Source organism: Eucyclogobius newberryi, unplaced genomic scaffold, assembly GCF_026437365.1.
Source record: "Eucyclogobius newberryi isolate DKJ021-1_F unplaced genomic scaffold, fEucNew1.0.hap1 SCAF_91, whole genome shotgun sequence".
In the NCBI taxonomy this organism is placed as follows: Eukaryota; Metazoa; Chordata; class Actinopteri; order Gobiiformes; family Gobiidae; genus Eucyclogobius; species Eucyclogobius newberryi.
In genome coordinates this window covers 302,501-326,500 of record NW_027316534.1, presented here as the reverse complement: position 1 = coordinate 326,500, position 24,000 = coordinate 302,501, and the positions used below count along the sequence as shown (strand labels likewise).

General features: G+C 63.0%; 1 protein-coding gene across 1 annotated transcript in view; it reads right to left on the bottom strand.

Moving 5' to 3' along the window:
• LOC140354519 (2-amino-3-carboxymuconate-6-semialdehyde decarboxylase-like) overlaps positions 1 to 24,000 on the bottom strand; it is a 67,256-nt gene that overhangs the window by 4,154 nt on the left and 39,102 nt on the right. The window contains exons 3-6 of the mRNA XM_072439555.1: positions 2,841 to 2,937; positions 2,613 to 2,662; positions 2,137 to 2,373; positions 1,512 to 1,605 (exon numbers count right to left, since the gene is read on the bottom strand). Of these exons, the coding sequence (XP_072295656.1) occupies positions 1,512 to 1,605; positions 2,137 to 2,373; positions 2,613 to 2,662; positions 2,841 to 2,937 (478 nt within the window). The remainder of the gene's footprint in view (positions 1 to 1,511; positions 1,606 to 2,136; positions 2,374 to 2,612; positions 2,663 to 2,840; positions 2,938 to 24,000) is intronic.

The window sequence follows — 24,000 nt, the reverse complement described above, 5'->3', positions numbered from 1 at the left end:
AGCTTTAGCTTTAGCTTTAGCATTAGTATTAGTATTAGTATTAGCATTAATAAATGCTAGCATGTAATAGCATGTAAACGCTCTCTCTTCTTTCTCACACTTATTGTGCTTTATCTCCTATATTTTGTAAATATAGTTAGTATATTTTTTCTATTTTACTGTACGATAGGGACACGCGCTGGAATAGTTTTTTAATTCAACTGTTTTTGACTTTTTTTCGGCTGGATTTGAGCGTTTTTCGTCGTGTTGTTGTGACGTGAGCTAGCTCCGAGCGAGCCCACCAGCCCCCCCTCCCCGCGCCCTCCGGCCGCGCTAAAGTACGGCGTGTCGTCGGTACACGTTTATATACACGTTTATATGAAAGAGGAACTTCACCAACGATCGGGACACGCACTGGAATCGCTTTAAATTAACTTGTTTTGACTTTATTCGGCTGGATTGAGTGTTTTCGTCGTGTCGTTGCGATGTGTCTTGGCTCTGAGTCCCCCGGCTCCGGCCCCGCCCCCCGGCTCCGGCCCCGCCCCCCGGCTCCGGCCCCGCCCCCCGGCTCGTACCGCGTTTCCACAAAGGAGGAACTCATGAAACTGCGGAGAACAGTCGTCTTACCCGGAGATCGTCACGTTATCCCGGCGCAATACTGACCTAACCTAATACTGATGTGCAATTCTGTCATATGTGCAATTGCTGTGAAATTCATGTGCAATCTATGTGCTGTCGTGACACATATTCATGTGCAATTACTGTCGTGATCACATGCAATGGTATTTATTTATTTATTTGTCTATGGGAGTTTTTATTTATTTATAGGAGATCTTCTACTGAAAGTGTTTTTCAGACTTCCTATAAGTGATCTGTTCTTCTGTATCTACCTCTGGATCTACCTGCGTTGCACCAATGAAATTTCCCCATGTGGGACAATAAAGGAATATCTTATCTTATCTTATCTTATTAGCATTAGCATTAATATTAGCATTAGCTTTAGCTTTAGCATTAGTATTAGTATTAGCATTAGCTTTAGCTTTAGCATTAGTATTGGTATTAGCATTAATATTAGCATTAGCTTTAGCTTTAGCATTAGTATTAGTATTAGCATTAGCTTTAGCTTTAATTTTAGTATTAGTATTAGTATTAGTATTAGTATTAGCATTATTATTGGCATTAGCATTAGCATTAGCTTTAGCTTTAGCTTTAGCTTTAGCTTTAGTTTTAGTATTGTATTAGTATTAGTATTAGTATTAGTTTTAGTATTAGCATTAGCATTGGTTTTAGTTTTAGTATTGTATTAGCATTAGCATTACTATTAGCATTAGCTTTAGCTTTAGCATTAGTATTAGCATTAGCTTTAGTTTTAGTTTTAGTATTGTATTAGCATTAGCATTAGCATTAGCATTAGTATTAGTATTACTATTAGTATTAGCATTAGCATTAGCATTAGCTTTAGCTTTAGTATTAGTATTAGTATTAGTATTAGTATTAGTTTTAGTTTTAGTATTAGTATTAGTACTTCTTACCCACTAACCAGGGCAGCCAGTACTTGTCCATACGTCCGTCTGTTTTCATGTCCCAGGGATGAACGAAGAGAGAACAACCAAGCTCCTCTGCAGCCTGAAAGAGACAAGGACTAAACCAGGACTAAACCAGGTCTAAACCAGGTCTAAACCAGGTCTAAACCAGGACTAAACAAGCACTAAAACAGGACTAAAGGAACTTCTTAAAATCTTGATTTTATGTTTTTAACTGAAACACAGGAAATGTAGTTTCCACTTTAAGTTTGAATCTGAAACACGAGAAAACCAAAAAGGGGGTGGAGTCTGTGCAGTTTTAGAGATGAAATAATGACCCGCAGGTTGTTCTTTTGGGTGTTTTCATCATGTGAGTTTGTCTCCTTTAAATGAGCTAAAACAGCCTCTTACACGAGCCTCTCCAGCACTGACAATGTTTAATGATGATTTGACTGAGACGTTTCAGTCGCACAGACTTTGATGGTTTGGTCATTACAGGTGATTTTAATGTTCATGTGGATCATGTCTGTGACATGGACCTCCTGCTGGTGCTAAACTAAACCAGGTCCAAACCAGGACTAAAAAAGAACTAAACCAGGTCCAGACCAGGCTCAGGACCAGGACCAGGACTCACGGCGTAGAAGGGGTCCAGCTCGGGGGCGTTCAGGTCCCACTCGTTTATGTGAGACCCGATCTGGAGTCCGGGGAATCCCAGGTCTTGGACGCAGCGTCTCATCTCGACCACAGCGAGTCCCGGGTCCTGGAGCGGGACCGAGCCCAGACCCACGAACCGCCGCGGCTCAGACCGGACCTGGGCCCCGAGGTCGTCGTTCAGGAGCCGGCACAGGTCCAGGGCGTCGGCAGGTTTGGCCTGGGACAAGCAAAGCTCTGGCCAGTTAGAGACACCCTCAGATGCCCCTCCTCCTGTGCCTCAGATGCCCCTCCCCCTGTGCCTCAGATGCCCCTCCCCCTGTGCCTCAGATGCCCCTCCCCCTGTGCCTCAGATGCCCCTCCCCCTGTGCCTAACATGTCCCTCCCCCGTGCCTCAGATGTCCTCTGATGTCCCTCCCGTGCCTCAGATGTCCTCTGATGTCCCTCCCGTGCTCTTACCCAGTAGTTGAACATGACTGGAACGGTGGACAGAGCCTGTAGAGTCACTCCTGAATCAAACACAGGGTCAGTCACAGGAGGACAAGAGGACAGGAGGACAGGAGGACAGGAGGACAGCAGGACAGGAGGACAGGAGGACAGCAGGACAGCAGGACAGGAGGACAGGAGGACAGCAGGACAGCAGGACAGGAGGACAGGAGGACAGTAGTAGTATAATAGTATAAGTACCGTGTCGGTCCATGTCTCGGATCCGAGCTGCAGGATTCCAGCAGTTTTCCTGAACCACACGAAACAACTTCCCGTCTTTCATCATCCGACCCTCACCCTGAAACGAGACCAGGACCAGGACAAGGACCAGGACCAGGACCAGGACCAGGACCAGGACCAGGACCAGGACCGGGGTCAGGACCAGGACCAGGACCAGGACCAGGACCAGGACCAGGACCAGGACCAGGGTCAGGGTCAGGACCTGGACCAGGGTCAGGACCAGGGTCAGGACCAGGGTCAGGATCAGGACCAGGGTCAGGACCAGGACCAGGAACAGGGTCAGGATCAGGACCAGGACCAGGACCAGGACCAGGGTCAGGACCAGGGTCAGGATCAGGACCAGGGTCAGGACCAGGACCAGGGTCAGGGTCAGGACCTGGACCAGGGTCAGGACCAGGGTCAGGATCAGGACCAGGGTCAGGACCAGGACCAGGAACAGGGTCAGGATCAGGACCAGGACCAGGACCAGGACCAGGGTCAGGACCAGGGTCAGGATCAGGACCAGGGTCAGGACCAGGACCAGGGTCAGGGTCAGGACCTGGACCAGGGTCAGGACCAGGGTCAGGATCAGGACCAGGGTCAGGACCAGGGTCAGGGTCAGGACCAGGACCAGGACCAGGGTCAGGTCCAGGACCAGGGTCAGGACCAGGGTCAGGACCAGGACCAGGGTCAGGACCAGGGTCAGGGTCAGGACCAGGACCAGGACCAGGACCAGGACCTGGACCAGGACCAGGACCGGGGTCAGGACCAGGACCAGGACCAGGGTCAGGACCAGGACCAGGACCAGGACCAGGGTCAGGACCAGGACCAGGGTCAGGACCAGGGTCAGGTCCAGGACCAGGGTCAGGACCAGGGTCAGGGTCAGGACCAGGACCAGGACCAGGGTCAGGACCAGGGTCAGGTCCAGGACCAGGGTCAGGACCAGGGTCAGGACCAGGGTCAGGACCAGGACCAGGACCAGGACCAGGACCTGGACCAGGACCGGGGTCAGGACCAGGACCAGGACCAGGACCTGGACCAGGGTCAGGGTCAGGACCAGGACCAGGACCAGGAACAGGGTCAGGACCAGGACCAGGACCAGGACCAGGACCAGGACCAGGACAAGGACCAGGGTCAGGACTAGGACCAGGGTCAGGGTCAGGACCAGGGTCAGGGTTGGGCAGGACCAGGACCAGGACCAGGACCAGGACCAGGGTCAGGACCAGGACCAGGACCAGGACCAGGACAAGGATCAGGGTCAGGACCAGGGTCAGGACTAGGACCAGGGTCAGGACCAGGACCAGGACCAGGACCAGGGTCAGGACCAGGACCAGGACCAGGGTCAGGACCAGGACCAGGACCAGGACCTGGACAAGGACCAGGACCAGGACCAGGGTCAGGACCAGGACCAGGGTCAGGACCAGGACCTGGGTCAGGACCAGGACCAGGACCTGGACCAGGACCAGGACCAGGGTCAGGACCAGGGTCAGGGTCAGGACCAGGACCAGGGTCAGGTCCAGGACCAGGGTCAGGACCAGGGTCAGGGTCAGGACCAGGACCAGGGTCAGGACCAGGGTCAGGGTCAGGGTCAGGTCCAGGACCAGGGTCAGGACCAGGGTCAGGGTCAGGACCAGGACCAGGGTCAGGACCAGGGTCAGGGTCAGGACCAGGACCTGGGTCAGGACCAGGACCAGGACCAGGGTCAGGACCAGGGTCAGGACCAGGGTCAGGACCAGGACCTGGACCTGGGTCAGGGTCAGGGTCAGGTCCAGGACCAGGGTCAGGACCAGGGTCAGGACCAGGAACAGGGTCAGGACCAGGACCAGGACCAGGAACAGGGTCAGGGTCAGGATCAGGATCAGGACCAGGACCAGGACCAGGGTCAGGACCAGGGTCAGGACCAGGACCAGGACCAGGACCAGGACCAGGGTCAGGATCAGGGTCAGGACTAGGACCAGGGTCAGGACCTGGACCAGGACCGGGGTCAGGACCAGGACCAGGACCAGGGTCAGGACCAGGGTCAGGACCAGGACCAGGAACAGGGTCAGGACCAGGACCAGGACCAGGGTCAGGACCAGGGTCAGGACCAGGACCAGGAACAGGGTCAGGACTAGGACCAGGGTCAGGACCAGGACCAGGACCTGGACCAGGACCAGGGTCAGGACCAGGACCAGGACCAGGACCAGGACCAGGGTCAGGACCAGGGTCAGGGTCAGGGTCAGGACCAGGACCAGGGTCAGGGTCAGGACCAGGACCAGGACCAGGACCAGGGTCAGGGTAAGGACCAGGACCAGGACCAGGACCAGGGTCAGGATCAGGGTCAGGACTAGGACCAGGGTCAGGACCTGGACCAGGGTCAGGACCAGGACCAGGACCAGGACCAGGGTCAGGACCAGGGTCAGGACCAGGGTCAGGACCAGGACCAGGAACAGGGTCAGGACCAGGACCAGGACCAGGACCAGGGTCAGGACCAGGGTCAGGACCAGGACCAGGAACAGGGTCAGGACCAGGACCAGGACCAGGGTCAGGACCAGGGTCAGGACCAGGACCAGGAACAGGGTCAGGACCAGGACCAGGACCAGGACCAGGGTCAGGACCAGGACCAGGACCTGGACCAGGACCAGGACCAGGGTCAGGACCAGGACCAGGACCAGGACCAGGACCAGGGTCAGGACCAGGACCAGGACCAGGACCAGGGTCAGGACCAGGGTCAGGACCAGGACCAGGACCAGGACCAGGACCTGGACCAGGACCAGGACCAGGACCAGGGTCAGGACCAGGACCAGGGTCAGGACCAGGACCTGGTTCAGGACCAGGACCAGGACCTGGACCAGGACCAGGAACAGGGTCAGGACCAGGACCAGGGTCAGGACCAGGAACAGGGTCAGGATCAGGATCAGGACCAGGACCAGGGTCAGGTCCAGGACCAGGGTCAGGACCAGGGTCAGGGTCAGGACCAGGACCAGGACCAGGACCAGGGTCAGGACCAGGGTCAGGACCAGGACCAGGAACAGGGTCAGGACCAGGACCTGGGTCAGGGTCAGGACCAGGACCAGGACCAGGACCTGGACCAGGGTCAGGGTCAGGACCAGGACCTGGGTCAGGACCAGGACCAGGACCAGGACCAGGGTCAGGACCAGGGTCAGGGTCAGGACCAGGACCTGGGTCAGGGTCAGGGTCAGGGTCAGGACCAGGACCTGGGTCAGGACCAGGACCAGGACCAGGGTCAGGACCAGGGTCAGGACCAGGGTCAGGACCAGGACCTGGACCTGGGTCAGGGTCAGGGTCAGGTCCAGGACCAGGGTCAGGACCAGGGTCAGGACCAGGAACAGGGTCAGGACCAGGACCAGGACCAGGGTCAGGATCAGGGTCAGGACTAGGACCAGGGTCAGGACCTGGACCAGGACCGGGGTCAGGACCAGGACCAGGACCAGGGTCAGGACCAGGGTCAGGACCAGGACCAGGACCAGGGTCAGGACCAGGGTCAGGACCAGGACCAGGAACAGGGTCAGGACCAGGGTCAGGACTAGGACCAGGGTCAGGACCAGGACCAGGACCTGGACCAGGACCAGGGTCAGGACCAGGACCAGGACCAGGACCAGGGTCAGGACCAGGGTCAGGGTCAGGGTCAGGACCAGGACCAGGGTCAGGGTCAGGACCAGGACCAGGACCAGGACCAGGACCAGGGTCAGGGTAAGGACCAGGACCAGGACCAGGACCAGGGTCAGGATCAGGGTCAGGACTAGGACCAGGGTCAGGACCTGGACCAGGACCGGGGTCAGGACCAGGACCAGGACCAGGGTCAGGACCAGGGTCAGGACCAGGGTCAGGACCAGGACCAGGAACAGGGTCAGGACCAGGACCAGGACCAGGACCAGGGTCAGGACCAGGGTCAGGACCAGGACCAGGAACAGGACAAGGATCAGGGTCAGGACCAGGGTCAGGACTAGGACCAGGGTCAGGACCAGGACCAGGACCTGGACCAGGACCAGGACCAGGGTCAGGACCAGGACCAGGACCAGGACCAGGACCAGGGTCAGGACCAGGACCAGGACCAGGACCAGGGTCAGGACCAGGGTCAGGGTCAGGACCAGGACCAGGGTCAGGGTCAGGGTCAGGACCAGGACCAGGACCAGGACCAGGGTCAGGACCAGAACCAGGACCAGGACAAGGATCAGGGTCAGGACCAGGGTCAGGACTAGGACCAGGGTCAGGACCAGGACCAGGACCAGGGTCAGGACCAGGACCAGGGTCAGGACCAGGACCAGGACCAGGACCTGGACCAGGACCAGGACCAGGACCAGGGTCAGGACCAGGACCAGGGTCAGGACCAGGACCTGGTTCAGGACCAGGACCAGGACCTGGACCAGGACCAGGAACAGGGTCAGGACCAGGACCAGGACCAGGGTCAGGACCAGGAACAGGGTCAGGATCAGGATCAGGACCAGGACCAGGGTCAGGGTCAGGACCAGGACCAGGACCAGGACCAGGGTCAGGACCAGGGTCAGGGTCAGGGTCAGGACCAGGACCAGGGTCAGGACCAGGGTCAGGTCCAGGACCAGGGTCAGGACCAGGGTCAGGACCAGGACCAGGACCAGGACCAGGACCAGGACCTGGACCAGGACCGGGGTCAGGACCAGGGTCAGGACCAGGGTCAGGACCAGGACCTGGACCAGGGTCAGGGTCAGGACCAGGACCAGGACCAGGAACAGTGTCAGGACCAGGACCAGGACCAGGACCAGGACCAGGACCAGGACCAGGACCAGGACCAGGACCAGGACAAGGATCAGGGTCAGGACCAGGGTCAGGACTAGGACCAGGGTCAGGACCAGGACCAGGACCAGGACCTGGACCAGGACCAGGACCAGGGTCAGGACCAGGACCAGGGTCAGGACCAGGACCTGGGTCAGGACCAGGACCAGGACCTGGACCAGGACCAGGGTCAGGACCAGGACCAGGGTCAGGACCAGGACCTGGGTCAGGACCAGGACCAGGGTCAGGACCAGGAACAGGGTCAGGATCAGGATCAGGACCAGGACCAGGACCAGGGTCAGGTCCAGGACCAGGGTCAGGACCAGGGTCAGGGTCAGGACCAGGACCAGGGTCAGGGTCAGGACCAGGGTCAGGGTCAGGACCAGGACCAGGGTCAGGACCAGGACCAGGACCTGGACCAGGACCGGGGTCAGGACCAGGACCAGGACCAGGGTCAGGACCAGGGTCAGGACCAGGGTCAGGACCAGGACCTGGACCAGGGTCAGGGTCAGGGTCAGGGTCAGGACCAGGACCAGGACCAGGAACAGGGTCAGGATCAGGATCAGGACCAGGACCAGGACCAGGACCAGGACCAGGGTCAGGGTCAGGACCAGGGTCAGGACCAGGACCAGGACCAGGACCAGGACCAGGACAAGGATCAGGGTCAGGACCAGGACCAGGACCAGGGTCAGGATCAGGACCAGGACCAGGACCTGGACCAGGACCAGGGTCAGGACCAGGACCAGGACCAGGGTCAGGATCAGGACCAGGACCAGGACCAGGGTCAGGACCAGGGTCAGGATCAGGATCAGGACCAGGACCAGGACCAGGGTCAGGACCAGGACCAGGACCAGGGTCAGGACTAGGACCAGGGTCAGGACCAGGGTCAGGACTAGGACCAGGGTCAGGACCAGGACCAGGACCAGGACCTGGACCAGGACCAGGACCAGGACCAGGACCAGGACCAGGACCAGGACCAGGACCAGGGTCAGGACCAGGACCAGGGTCAGGACCAGGGTCAGGATCAGGACCAGGACCAGGACGAGGGTCAGGACCAGGACCAGGGTCAGGACCAGGACCAGGACCAGGGTCAGGACCAGGGTCAGGGTCAGGACCAGGACCTGGGTCAGGGTCAGGACCAGGACCAGGACCAGGACCTGGACCAGGACCGGGGTCAGGACCAGGACCAGGACCAGGAACAGGGTCAGGATCAGGACCAGGACCAGGACCAGGACCAGGACCAGGACCAGGACCAGGACCAGGACAAGGATCAGGGTCAGGACCAGGGTCAGGATCAGGACCAGGACCAGGGTCAGGACCAGGGTCAGGACCAGGACCAGGACCAGGGTCAGGACCAGGACCCCAGGACCAGGACCAGGGTCAGGACCAGGACCAGGACCAGGGTCCGGACTAGGACCAGGGTCAGGACCAGGACCAGGACCAGGACCAGGACCAGGACCAGGGTCAGGACTAGGACCAGGGTCAAGACCAGGGTCAGGACTAGGACCAGGGTCAGGACCAGGGTCAGGACCAGGGTCAGGACCAGGGTCAGGACCAGGACCTGGACCAGGGTCAGGACCAGGACCAGGGTCAGGACCAGGGTCAGGACCAGGGTCAGGATCAGGACCAGGACCAGGACCAGGACGAGGGTCAGGACCAGGACCAGGGTCAGGATCAGGACCAGGACCAGGACCAGGACGAGGGTCAGGACCAGGACCAGGACCAGGACCAGGGTCAGGACCAGGGTCAGGGTCAGGACCAGGACCTGGGTCAGGGTCAGGACCAGGACCAGGACCAGGACCAGGACCTGGACCAGGACCGGGGTCAGGACCAGGACCAGGACCAGGACCAGGAACAGGGTCAGGATCAGGACCAGGACCAGGACCAGGACCAGGACCAGGACCAGGACAAGGATCAGGGTCAGGACCAGGGTCAGGATCAGGACCAGGACCAGGGTCACGACCAGGGTCAGGGTCAGGACCAGGACCAGGACCAGGGTCAGGACCAGGACCCCAGGACCAGGACCAGGGTCAGGACCAGGACCAGGACCAGGGTCAGGACTAGGACCAGGGTCAGGACCAGGACCAGGACCAGGACCAGGACCAGGACCAGGGTCAGGACTAGGACCAGGGTCAGGACCAGGACCAGGACCAGGACCAGGACCAGGACCAGGACCAGGGTCAGGACTAGGACCAGGGTCAGGACCAGGACCAGGGTCAGGACCAGGACCAGGGTCAGGACCAGGACCAGGGTCAGGACCAGGGTCAGGGTCAGGACCAGGACCAGGACCAGGACCTGGACCAGGACCAGGGTCAGGACCAGGGTCAGGACCAGGGTCAGGACCAGGACCTGGACCAGGGTCAGGACCAGGACCAGGACCAGGACAAGGACAAGGATCAGGGTCAGGGTCAGGACCAGGGTCAGGGTCAGGACCAGGACCAGGACCAGGGTCAGGGTCAGGGTCAGGACCAGGGTCAGGACCAGGGTCAGGACCAGGACCAGGGTCAGGGTCAGGACCAGGACCAGGGTCAGGGTCAGGACCCGGGACCAGGACCAGGAGCAGGACCAGGACCAGGGTCAGGACCAGGGTCAGGATCAGGACCAGGACCAGGGTCAGGACTAGGACCAGGGTCAGGACCTGGACCAGGACCGGGGTCAGGACCAGGACCAGGACCAGGGTCAGGACCAGGGTCAGGACCAGGACCAGGACCGGGGTCAGGACCAGGACCAGGACCAGGGTCAGGACCAGGGTCAGGACCAGGACCTGGACCAGGGTCAGGGTCAGGACCAGGGTCAGGACCAGGACCAGGACCAGGAACAGGGTCAGGACCAGGACCAGGACCAGGACCAGGGTCAGGACCAGGACCAGGACCAGGACAAGGATCAGGGTCAGGACCAGGGTCAGGACTAGGACCAGGACCAGGAACAGGGTCATGATCAGGACCAGGACCAGGACCAGGACCTGGACCAGGACCCGGGACCAGGACCAGGACCAGGACCAGGACCAGGGTCAGGACCAGGACCCCAGGACCAGGGTCAGGACCAGGACCCCAGGACCAGGACCAGGGTCAGGACTAGGACCAGGGTCAGGACCAGGACCAGGACCAGGACCAGGACCAGGACCAGGGTCAGGGTCAGGACCAGGACCAGGACCAGGGTCAGGGTCAGGACCCGGGACCAGGACCAGGACCAGGGTCAGGACCAGGGTCAGGACCAGGGTCAGGACCAGGACCAGGAACAGGGTCAGGATCAGGACCAGGACCAGGACCAGGGTCAGGACCAGGGTCAGGACCAGGGTCAGGACCAGGACCAGGACCAGGACCAGGGTCAGGACCAGGGTCAGGACCAGGACCTGGACCAGGGTCAGGGTCAGGACCAGGACCAGGACCAGGGTCAGGACCAGGGTCAGGACCAGGACCAGGACCAGGGTCAGGACCAGGACCAGGACCAGGACCAGGACCAGGGTCAGGACCAGGACAAGGATCAGGGTCAGGACCAGGGTCAGGACTAGGACCAGGACCAGGAACAGGGTCAGGACCAGGACCAGGACCAGGACCAGGACCAGGGTCAGGACCAGGACCAGGACCAGGACAAGGATCAGGGTCAGGACCAGGGTCAGGACTAGGACCAGGACCAGGAACAGGGTCAGGATCAGGACCAGGACCAGGACCAGGGTCAGGACCAGGGTCAGGACCAGGACCAGGACCAGGACCAGGACCTGGACCAGGACCCGGGACCAGGACCAGGACCAGGACCAGGGTCAGGACCAGGACCAGGACCAGGACCAGGACCAGGACCAGGACCAGGACCAGGACCAGGACCAGGACAAGGATCAGGGTCAGGACCAGGACCAGGGTCAGGACCAGGACCAGGACCAGGGTCAGGGTCAGGACCCGGGACCAGGACCAGGACCAGGGTCAGGACCAGGGTCAGGACCAGGGTCAGGACCAGGACCAGGAACAGGGTCAGGATCAGGACCAGGACCAGGGTCAGGACCAGGGTCAGGACCAGGACCAGGACCAGGACCAGGACCAGGGTCAGGACCAGGGTCAGGACCAGGACCTGGACCAGGGTCAGGGTCAGGACCAGGACCAGGACCAGGACCAGGACCAGGACCAGGACCAGGACCAGGACCAGGACCAGGACAAGGATCAGGGTCAGGACCAGGGTCAGGATCAGGACCAGGACCAGGGTCACGACCAGGGTCAGGGTCAGGACCAGGACCAGGACCAGGGTCAGGACCAGGACCCCAGGACCAGGACCAGGGTCAGGACCAGGACCAGGACCAGGGTCAGGACTAGGACCAGGGTCAGGACCAGGACCAGGACCAGGACCAGGACCAGGGTCAGGACTAGGACCAGGGTCAGGACCAGGACCAGGACCAGGACCAGGACCAGGACCAGGACCAGGGTCAGGACTAGGACCAGGGTCAGGACCAGGACCAGGGTCAGGACCAGGACCAGGGTCAGGACCAGGACCAGGGTCAGGACCAGGGTCAGGGTCAGGACCAGGACCAGGACCAGGACCTGGACCAGGACCAGGGTCAGGACCAGGGTCAGGACCAGGGTCAGGACCAGGACCTGGACCAGGGTCAGGACCAGGACCAGGACCAGGACAAGGACAAGGATCAGGGTCAGGGTCAGGACCAGGGTCAGGGTCAGGACCAGGACCAGGACCAGGGTCAGGGTCAGGGTCAGGACCAGGGTCAGGACCAGGGTCAGGACCAGGACCAGGGTCAGGGTCAGGACCAGGACCAGGGTCAGGGTCAGGACCCGGGACCAGGACCAGGAGCAGGACCAGGACCAGGGTCAGGACCAGGGTCAGGATCAGGACCAGGACCAGGGTCAGGACTAGGACCAGGGTCAGGACCTGGACCAGGACCGGGGTCAGGACCAGGACCAGGACCAGGGTCAGGACCAGGGTCAGGACCAGGACCAGGACCGGGGTCAGGACCAGGACCAGGACCAGGGTCAGGACCAGGGTCAGGACCAGGACCTGGACCAGGGTCAGGGTCAGGACCAGGGTCAGGACCAGGACCAGGACCAGGAACAGGGTCAGGACCAGGACCAGGACCAGGACCAGGGTCAGGACCAGGACCAGGACCAGGACAAGGATCAGGGTCAGGACCAGGGTCAGGACTAGGACCAGGACCAGGAACAGGGTCATGATCAGGACCAGGACCAGGACCAGGACCTGGACCAGGACCCGGGACCAGGACCAGGACCAGGACCAGGACCAGGACCAGGGTCAGGACCAGGACCCCAGGACCAGGGTCAGGACCAGGACCCCAGGACCAGGACCAGGGTCAGGACTAGGACCAGGGTCAGGACCAGGACCAGGACCAGGACCAGGGTCAGGACCAGGACCAGGGTCAGGACCAGGGTCAGGACCAGGACCAGGACCAGGACCAGGACCAGGACCAGGGTCAGGGTCAGGACCAGGACCAGGACCAGGGTCAGGGTCAGGACCCGGGACCAGGACCAGGACCAGGGTCAGGACCAGGGTCAGGACCAGGGTCAGGACCAGGACCAGGAACAGGGTCAGGATCAGGACCAGGACCAGGACCAGGGTCAGGACCAGGGTCAGGACCAGGGTCAGGACCAGGACCAGGACCAGGACCAGGGTCAGGACCAGGGTCAGGACCAGGACCTGGACCAGGGTCAGGGTCAGGACCAGGACCAGGACCAGGGTCAGGACCAGGGTCAGGACCAGGACCAGGACCAGGGTCAGGACCAGGACCAGGACCAGGACCAGGGTCAGGACCAGGGTCAGGACCAGGACAAGGATCAGGGTCAGGACCAGGGTCAGGACTAGGACCAGGACCAGGAACAGGGTCAGGACCAGGACCAGGACCAGGACCAGGACCAGGGTCAGGACCAGGACCAGGACCAGGACAAGGATCAGGGTCAGGACCAGGGTCAGGACTAGGACCAGGACCAGGAACAGGGTCAGGATCAGGACCAGGACCAGGACCAGGGTCAGGACCAGGGTCAGGACCAGGACCAGGACCAGGACCAGGACCTGGACCAGGACCCGGGACCAGGACCAGGACCAGGACCAGGGTCAGGACCAGGACCAGGACCAGGACCAGGACCAGGGTCAGGACCAGGACCCCAGGACCAGGACCAGGGTCAGGACCAGGGTCAGGGTCAGGACTAGGACCAGGGTCAGGACCAGGACCAGGACCAGGACCAGGGTCAGGACCAGGACCAGGGTCAGGACCAGGGTCAGGACCAGGACCAGGACCAGGACCAGGACCAGGACCAGGACCAGGACAAGGATCAGGGTCAGGACCAGGACCAGGGTCAGGACCAGGACCAGGACCAGGGTCAGGGTCAGGACCCGGGACCAGGACCAGGACCAGGGTCAGGACCAGGGTCAGGACCAGGGTCAGGACCAGGACCAGGAACAGGGTCAGGATCAGGACCAGGACCAGGGTCAGGACCAGGGTCAGGACCAGGACCAGGACCAGGACCAGGACCAGGGTCAGGACCAGGGTCAGGACCAGGACCTGGACCAGGGTCAGGGTCAGGACCAGGACCAGGACCAGGACCAGGACCAGGACCAGGACCAGGACCAGGGTCAGGACCAGGGTCAGGACCAGGGTCAGGACCAGGACCAGGACCAGGACCAGGGTCAGGACCAGGACCAGGGTCAGGGTCAGGACCAGGACCAGGACCAGGACCAGGACCAGGACCAGGACCAGGACCTGGACCAGGACCAGGACCAGGGTCAGGACCAGGGTCAGGACCAGGACCAGGACCAGGACCAGGGTCAGGACCAGGACCAGGGTCAGGGTCAGGACCAGGACCAGGACCAGGACCAGGACCAGGACCAGGACCAGGACCTGGACCAGGACCAGGACCAGGACCAGGACCAGGACCAGGACCAGGACCAGGGTCAGGGTCAGGACCAGGGTCAGGACCAGGACCAGGACCAGGACCAGGACCAGGACCAGGACAAGGATCAGGGTCAGGACCAGGACCAGGACAAGGATCAGGGTCAGGACCAGGACCAGGACCAGGGTCAGGATCAGGACCAGGACCAGGACCTGGACCAGGACCAGGGTCAGGACCAGGACCAGGACCAGGGTCAGGATCAGGACCAGGACCAGGGTCAGGACCAGGGTCAGGATCAGGATCAGGACCAGGACCAGGACCAGGACCAGGGTCAGGACCAGGACCAGGACCAGGGTCAGGACTAGGACCAGGGTCAGGACCAGGAACAGGATCAGGATCAGGATCAGGACCAGGACCAGGACCAGGACCAGGACCAGGGTCAGGACCAGGACCAGGGTCAGGACCAGGAACAGGGTCAGGATCAGGATCAGGATCAGGACCAGGACCAGGACCAGGACCAGGGTCAGGACCAGGACCAGGGTCAGGACCAGGGTCAGGATCAGGACCAGGACCAGGACCAGGACGAGGGTCAGGACCAGGACCAGGGTCAGGACCAGGACCAGGACCAGGACCAGGACCAGGGTCAGGGTCAGGACCAGGACCTGGGTCAGGGTCAGGACCAGGACCAGGACCAGGACCAGGACCAGGACCTGGACCAGGACCGGGGTCAGGACCAGGACCAGGACCAGGAACAGGGTCAGGATCAGGACCAGGACCAGGACCAGGACCAGGACCAGGACCAGGACAAGGATCAGGGTCACGACCAGGGTCAGGGTCAGGACCAGGACCAGGACCAGGGTCAGGACCAGGACCAGGACCAGGGTCAGGACTAGGACCAGGGTCAGGACCAGGACCAGGACCAGGACCAGGACCAGGACCAGGGTCAGGACTAGGACCAGGGTCAGGACCAGGACCAGGGTCAGGACCAGGACCAGGGTCAGGACCAGGACCAGGGTCAGGACCAGGGTCAGGGTCAGGACCAGGACCAGGACCAGGACCTGGACCAGGACCGGGGTCAGGACCAGGACCAGGGTCAGGACCAGGGTCAGGACCAGGGTCAGGACCAGGACCTGGACCAGGGTCAGGACCAGGACCAGGACCAGGGTCAGGACCAGGGTCAGGACCAGGACCAGGACCAGGGTCAGGGTCAGGACCCGGGACCAGGACCAGGACCAGGGTCAGGACCAGGGTCAGGACCAGGACCCCAGGACCAGGAGCAGGACCAGGACCAGGGTCAGGACCAGGGTCAGGATCAGGACCAGGACCAGGGTCAGGACTAGGACCAGGGTCAGGACCTGGACCAGGGTCAGGACCAGGGTCAGGACCAGGACCTGGACCAGGGTCAGGACCAGGGTCAGGACCAGGGTCAGGACCAGGGTCAGGACCAGGACCAGGACCAGGACCAGGACCAGGACAAGGATCAGGGTCAGGACCAGGACCAGGACCAGGACCAGGGTCAGGACCAGGACCAGGACCAGGACAAGGATCAGGGTCAGGACCAGGGTCAGGACTAGGACCAGGACCAGGAACAGGGTCAGGATCAGGACCAGGACCAGGACCAGGGTCAGGACCAGGACCAGGACCAGGACCAGGACCAGGACCTGGACCAGGACCCGGGACCAGGACCAGGACCAGGACCAGGGTCAGGACCAGGGTCAGGACCAGGACCCCAGGACCAGGACCAGGGTCAGGACCAGGGTCAGGATCAGGACCAGGACCAGGGTCAGGACTAGGACCAGGGTCAGGACCAGGACCAGGACCAGGACCAGGGTCAGGACCAGGACCAGGACCAGGGTCAGGACCAGGACCAGGGTCAGGACCAGGGTCAGGACCAGGACCAGGACCAGGACCAGGACCAGGACCAGGACAAGGATCAGGACCAGGACCAGGGTCAGGACCAGGGTCAGGGTCAGGACCAGGACCAGGACCAGGGTCAGGACCAGGGTCAGGACCAGGACCAGGACCAGGACCAGGGTCAGGACCAGGGTCAGGACCAGGACCTGGACCAGGGTCAGGGTCAGGACCAGGACCAGGACCAGGGTCAGGACCAGGGTCAGGACCAGGGTCAGGACCAGGACCTGGACCAGGGTCAGGGTCAGGACCAGGACCAGGACCAGGAACAGGGTCAGGACCAGGACCAGGACCAGGGTCAGGACCAGGGTCAGGACCAGGACCAGGACCAGGACCAGGGTCAGGACCAGGGTCAGGACCAGGACAAGGATCAGGGTCAGGACCAGGGTCAGGACTAGGACCAGGACCAGGAACAGGGTCAGGACCAGGACCAGGACCAGGACCAGGACCAGGGTCAGGACCAGGACCAGGACCAGGACCAGGGTCAGGACCAGGGTCAGGACCAGGACCTGGACCAGGACCCGGGACCAGGACCAGGACCAGGACCAGGGTCAGGACCAGGACCCCAGGACCAGGACCAGGGTCAGGACCAGGGTCAGGATCAGGACCAGGACCAGGGTCAGGACTAGGACCAGGGTCAGGACCAGGACCAGGACCAGGACCAGGGTCAGGACCAGGACCAGGGTCAGGACCAGGGTCAGGACCAGGACCAGGACCAGGACCAGGACCAGGACCAGGACAAGGATCAGGGTCAGGACCAGGACCAGGGTCAGGACCAGGGTCAGGACCAGGACCCCAGGACCAGGAGCAGGACCAGGACCAGGGTCAGGACCAGGATCAGGACCAGGACCAGGGTCAGGACTAGGACCAGGGTCAGGACCTGGACCAGGACCGGGGTCAGGACCAGGACCAGGACCAGGGTCAGGACCAGGGTCAGGACCAGGACCTGGACCAGGGTCAGGGTCAGGACCAGGGTCAGGACCAGGACCAGGACCAGGACCAGGACCAGGGTCAGGACCAGGGTCAGGACCAGGACCCCAGGACCAGGGTCAGGACCAGGACCAGGACCAGGACCAGGACCAGGGTCAGGACCAGGACCAGGACCAGGGTCAGGACCAGGACCAGGACCAGGACCAGGACCAGGACCAGGACCAGGACCAGGACAAGGATCAGGACCAGGACCAGGGTCAGGACCAGGGTCAGGGTCAGGACCAGGACCAGGACCAGAGTCAGGGTCAGGACCCGGGACCAGGACCAGGACCAGGGTCAGGACCAGGGTCAGGACCAGGGTCAGGACCAGGACCAGGAACAGGGTCAGGACCAGGACCAGGGTCAGGACCAGGGTCAGGACCAGGACCTGGACCAGGGTCAGGGTCAGGACCAGGACCAGGACCAGGGTCAGGACCAGGGTCAGGACCAGGGTCAGGACCAGGACCTGGACCAGGGTCAGGGTCAGGACCAGGACCAGGACCAGGAACAGGGTCAGGACCAGGACCAGGAACAGGGTCAGGACCAGGGTCAGGACCAGGACCAGGACCAGGACCAGGGTCAGGACCAGGGTCAGGACCAGGACAAGGATCAGGGTCAGGACCAGGGTCAGGACTAGGACCAGGACCAGGAACAGGGTCAGGACCAGGACCAGGACCAGGACCAGGGTCAGGACCAGGACCAGGACCAGGACAAGGATCAGGGTCAGGACCAGGGTCAGGACTAGGACCAGGACCAGGAACAGGGTCAGGATCAGGACCAGGACCAGGACCAGGGTCAGGACCAGGGTCAGGACCAGGACCAGGACCAGGACCAGGACCTGGACCAGGACCCGGGACCAGGACCAGGACCAGGACCAGGGTCAGGACCAGGGTCAGGACCAGGACCCCAGGACCAGGGTCAGGACCAGGACCCCAGGACCAGGACCAGGGTCAGGACCAGGGTCAGGATCAGGACCAGGACCAGGGTCAGGACTAGGACCAGGGTCAGGACCAGGACCAGGACCAGGACCAGGGTCAGGACCAGGACCAGGACCAGGGTCAGGACCAGGACCAGGGTCAGGACCAGGGTCAGGACCAGGACCAGGACCAGGACCAGGACCAGGACCAGGACAAGGATCAGGGTCAGGACCAGGACCAGGGTCAGGACCAGGGTCAGGGTCAGGACCAGGACCAGGACCAGGGTCAGGGTCAGGACCCGGGACCAGGACCAGGACCAGGGTCAGGACCAGGGTCAGGACCAGGGTCAGGACCAGGACCAGGAACAGGGTCAGGATCAGGACCAGGACCAGGACCAGGGTCAGGACCAGGGTCAGGACCAGGACCAGGACCAGGACCAGGACCAGGGTCAGGACCAGGGTCAGGACCAGGACCTGGACCTGGACCAGGGTCAGGGTCAGGACCAGGACCAGGACCAGGGTCAGGACCAGGGTCAGGACCAGGACCTGGACCAGGGTCAGGGTCAGGACCAGGACCAGGACCAGGAACAGGGTCAGGACCAGGACCAGGAACAGGGTCAGGATCAGGACCAGGACCAGGACCAGGGTCAGGACCAGGACCAGGACCAGGACCAGGACCAGGACCAGGACCAGGACCTGGACCAGGACCAGGACCAGGACCAGGACCAGGACCAGGGTCAGGACCAGGACCAGGAACAGGGTCAGGATCAGGACCAGGACCAGGGTCAGGACCAGGACCAGGACCAGGACCAGGACCAGGACCAGGACCAGGGTCAGGACCAGGACCTGGACCAGGGTCAGGGTCAGGACCAGGACCAGGACCAGGAACAGGGTCAGGACCAGGACCAGGAACAGGGTCAGGGTCAGGATCAGGACCAGGACCAGGACCAGGGTCAGGACCAGGACCAGGACCAGGACCAGGACCAGGGTCAGGACCAGGACCTGGACCAGGGTCAGGGTCAGGACCAGGACCAGGACCAGGACCAGGGTCAGGACCAGGACCAGGACCAGGACCAGGGTCAGGGTCAGGACCAGGACCAGGACCAGGACCAGGACCAGGACCAGGACCTGGACCAGGACCAGGACCAGGACCAGGACCAGGACCAGGACCAGGACCAGGACCCCAGGACCAGGAGCAGGACCAGGACCAGGGTCAGGACCAGGGTCAGGACCAGGAGCAGGACCAGGACCAGGGTTAGGACCAGGGTCAGGATCAGGACCAGGACCAGGGTCAGGACTAGGACCAGGGTCAGGACCTGGACCAGGACCGGGGTCAGGACCAGGACCAGGACCAGGGTCAGGACCAGGGTCAGGACCAGGAACAGGGTCAGGACCAGGACCAGGAACAGGGTCAGGATCAGGACCAGGACCAGGACCAGGACCAGGGTCAGGACTAGGACCAGGACCAGGAACAGGGTCAGGACCAGGACCAGGAACAGGGTCAGGATCAGGACCAGGACCAGGGTCAGGACCAGGGTCAGGACCAGGACCAGGACCAGGACCTGGACCAGGACCCGGGACCAGGACCAGAACCCCAGGACCAGGGTCAGGACCAGGACCCCAGGACCAGGACCAGGACCAGGGTCAGGACCAGGGTCAGGATCAGGACCAGGACCAGGGTCAGGACTAGGACCAGGGTCAGGACCAGGACCAGGACCAGGACCAGGGTCAGGACCAGGACCAGGGTCAGGACCAGGGTCAGGACCAGGACCAGGACCAGGACCAGGACCAGGACCAGGACCAGGACAAGGATCAGGGTCAGGACCAGGACCTGGACCAGGACCAGGACCAGGGTCAGGGTCAGGACCCGGGACCAGGACCAGGACCAGGGTCAGGACCAGGACCTGGACCAGGGTCAGGGTCAGGACCAGGACCAGGACCAGGGTCAGGACCAGGGTCAGGACCAGGACCAGGACCAGGACCAGGACCAGGACCAGGGTCAGGACCAGGACCAGGGTCAGGACCAGGGTCAGGATCAGGACCAGGACCAGGGTCAGGACCAGGACCAGGACCAGCACCAGCACCAGGACCAGGGTCAGGGTCAGGACCAGGACCAGGACCAGGGTCAGGACCAGGACCAGGACCAGGACCAGGACCAGGACCAGGGTCAGGACTAGGACCAGGGTCAGGACCAGGACCAGGGTCAGGACCAGGGTCAGGACCAGGGTCAGGATCAGGACCAGGACCAGGGTCAGGACCAGGACCAGGACCAGGACCAGGACCTGGACCAGGACCAGGGTCAGGACCAGGACCAGGACCAGGACCAAGGTCAGGACCAGGACCCCAGGACCAGGACCAGGGTCAGGACTAGGACCAGGGTCAGGACCAGGACCAGGACCAGGACCAGGACCAGGACCAGGGTCAGGACTAGGACCAGGGTCAGGACCAGGACCAGGACCAGGGTCAGGACCAGGGTCAGGACCAGGACCCCAGAACCAGGACCAGGGTCAGGACCAGGGTCAGGGTCAGGACCAGGACCAGGACCAGGGTCAGGACCAGGGTCAGGACCAGGACCTGGACCAGGACCAGGACCAGGACCAGGACCAGGACCAGGACCAGGAACAGGGTCAGGACCAGGACACGACCAGGACCAGGACCAGGAACAGGAACAGGATCAGGGTCAGGACCAGGGTCAGGACCAGGGTCAGGGTCAGGACCAGGACCAGGACCAGGACCAGGGTCAGGACCAGGGTCAGGACCAGGGTCAGGACCAGGACCAGGGTCAGGACCAGGGTCAGGACCAGGGTCAGGACCAGGACCCCAGGACCAGGACCAGGACCAGGACCGGGGTCAGGATCAGGACCAGGTCCTGACCCTGGTCCTGGTCCTGACCCTGGACCTGGACGAGGACCAGGGTCAGGACCAGGGTCAGGGTCAGGACCCATGACCTGGACCAGGGTCAGGACCAGGGTCAGGGTCAGGACCAGGACCAGGACCAGGACCAGGGTCAGGACCAGGGTCAGGGTCAGGACCAGGACCAGGACCAGGGTCAGGACCAGGGTCAGGGTCAGGACCAGGGTCAGGACCAGGGTCAGGACCAGGACCAGGACCAGGATCAGGACCAGGACCAGGGTCAGGACCAGGACCTGGACCAGGACCAGGACCAGGACCAGGGTCAGGACCAGGGTCAGGGTCAGGACCAGGACCAGGACCAGGGTCAGGACCAGGGTCAGGGTCAGGACCAGGACCAGGACCAGGACCAGGGTCAGGACCAGGGTCAGGGTCAGGACCAGGGTCAGGACCAGGGTCAGGACCAGGACCAGGACCAGGATCAGGACCAGGACCAGGGTCAGGACCAGGACCAGGACCAGGACCAGGACCAGGGTCAGGACCAGGGTCAGGGTCAGGACCAGGGTCAGGACCACGACCAGGACCAGGACCAGGACCAAGACCAGGACCAGGACCAGGACCAGCACTAGGACCAGGGTCAGGACCAGGACCTGGACCAGGACCAGGGTCAGGACCAGGACCAGGACCAGGGTCAGGACCAGGACCAGGACCAGGGTCAGGACCAGGGTCAGGACCAGGGTCAGGACCAGGACCCCAGGACCAGGACCAGGACCAGGACCGGGGTCAGGATCAGGACCAGGTCCTGACCCTGGTCCTGGTCCTGGTCCTGACCCTGGACCTGGACGAGGACCAGGGTCAGGACCAGGGTCAGGGTCAGGACCAGGACCTGGACCAGGACCAGGACCAGGACCAGGACCAGGACCAGGGTCAGGACCAGGACCAGGACCAGGACCAGGAACAGGACCAGGATCAAGGTCAGGACCAGGGTCAGGGTCAGGACCAGGACCAGGACCAGGACCAGGACCAGGACCAGGACCAGGACCAGGACAAGGACCAGGACCAGGGTCAGGACCAGGGTCAGGACCAGGACCTGGACCAGGGTCAGGACCAGGACCAGGACCAGCGTCAGGACCAGGACCTGGACCAGGACCAAGACCAGGACCAGGACCAGGACCAGGACCAGGGTCAGGACCAGGGTCAGGGTCAGGACCAGGACCAGGACCAGGACCAGGGTCAGGACCAGGGTCAGGGTCAGGACCAGGGTCAGGACCAGGGTCAGGACCAGGACCAGGACCAGGATCAGGACCAGGACCAGGGTCAGGACCAGGACCAGGACCAGGACCAGGGTCAGGACCAGGGTCAGGGTCAGGACCAGGGTCAGGACCAGGGTCAGGACCAGGACCAGGACCAGGACCAGGACCAAGACCAGGACCAGGACCAGCACTAGGACCAGGGTCAGGACCAGGACCTGGACCAGGACCAGGGTCAGGACCAGGACCAGGACCAGGGTCAGGACCAGGAACAGGGTCAGGACCAGGGTCAAGACCAGGGTCAGGGTCAGGACCAGGACCAGGACCAGGGTCAGGAATAGGACCAGGACCAGGACCAGGACCAGGGTCAGGACCAGGATCAGGACCAGGGTCAGGACCAGGATCAGGACCAGGACCAGGGTCAGGACCAGGACCAGGGTCAGGACCAGGACCTGGACCAGGACCATGACCAGGACCAGGACCAGGACCAGGGTCAGGACCAGGGTCAGGACCAGGACCAGGGTCAGGACCAGGGTCAGGACTAGGACCAGGACCAGGACCAGGACCAGGACGAGGACCAGGGTCAGGACCAGGACCAGGACCAGGACCAGGACCAGGGTCAGGACCAGGGTCAGGGTCAGGACCAGGACCAGGACCAGGACCAGGACCAGGACCAGGACCAGGACCAGGACCAGGGTCAGGACCAGGACCAGGGCCAGGACCAGGACCAGGACCAGGGTCAGGGTCAGGACCAGGGTCAGGACCAGGGTCAGGACCAGGACCAGGACCAGGATCAGGACCAGGACAAGGGTCAGGACCAGGACCAGGACCAGGACCAGGGTCAGGACCAGGGTCAGGGTCAGGACCAGGGTCAGGACCACGACCAGGACCAGGACCAGGACCAAGACCAGGACCAGGACCAGGACCAGCACTAGGACCAGGGTCAGGACCAGGACCTGGACCAGGACCAGGGTCAGGACCAGGACCAGGACCAGGGTCAGGACCAGGACCAGGACCAGGGTCAGGACCAGGGTCAGGACCAGGACCCCAGGACCAGGACCAGGACCAGGGTCAGGGTCAGGACCAGGACCAGGACCAGGGTCAGGACCAGGGTCAGGACCAGGGTCAGGACCAGGACCCCAGGACCAGGACCAGGACCAGGACCGGGGTCAGGATCAGGACCAGGTCCTGACCCTGGTCCTGGTCCTGACCCTGGACCTGGACGAGGACCAGGGTCAGGACCAGGGTCAGGGTCAGGACCAGGACCTGGACCAGGACCAGGACCAGGACCAGGACCAGGACCAGGACCAGGACCAGGACCAGGACCAGGGTCAGGACCAGGACACGACCAGGACCAGGACCAGGAACAGGGTCAGGACCAGGACCAGGAACATGGTCAGGACCAGGACCAGGATCAGGACCAGGACCAGGACCAGGAACAGGACCAGGATCAAGGTCAGGACCAGGGTCAGGGTCAGGGTCAGGACCAGGACCAGGACCAGGACCAGGACCAGGACCAGGACCAGGACCTGGACCAGGACCAAGACCAGGACCAGGACCAGGACCAGGACCAAGGTCAGGACCAGGGTCAGGGTCAGGACCAGGACCAGGACCAGGACCAGGGTCAGGACCAGGGTCAGGGTCAGGACCAGGAC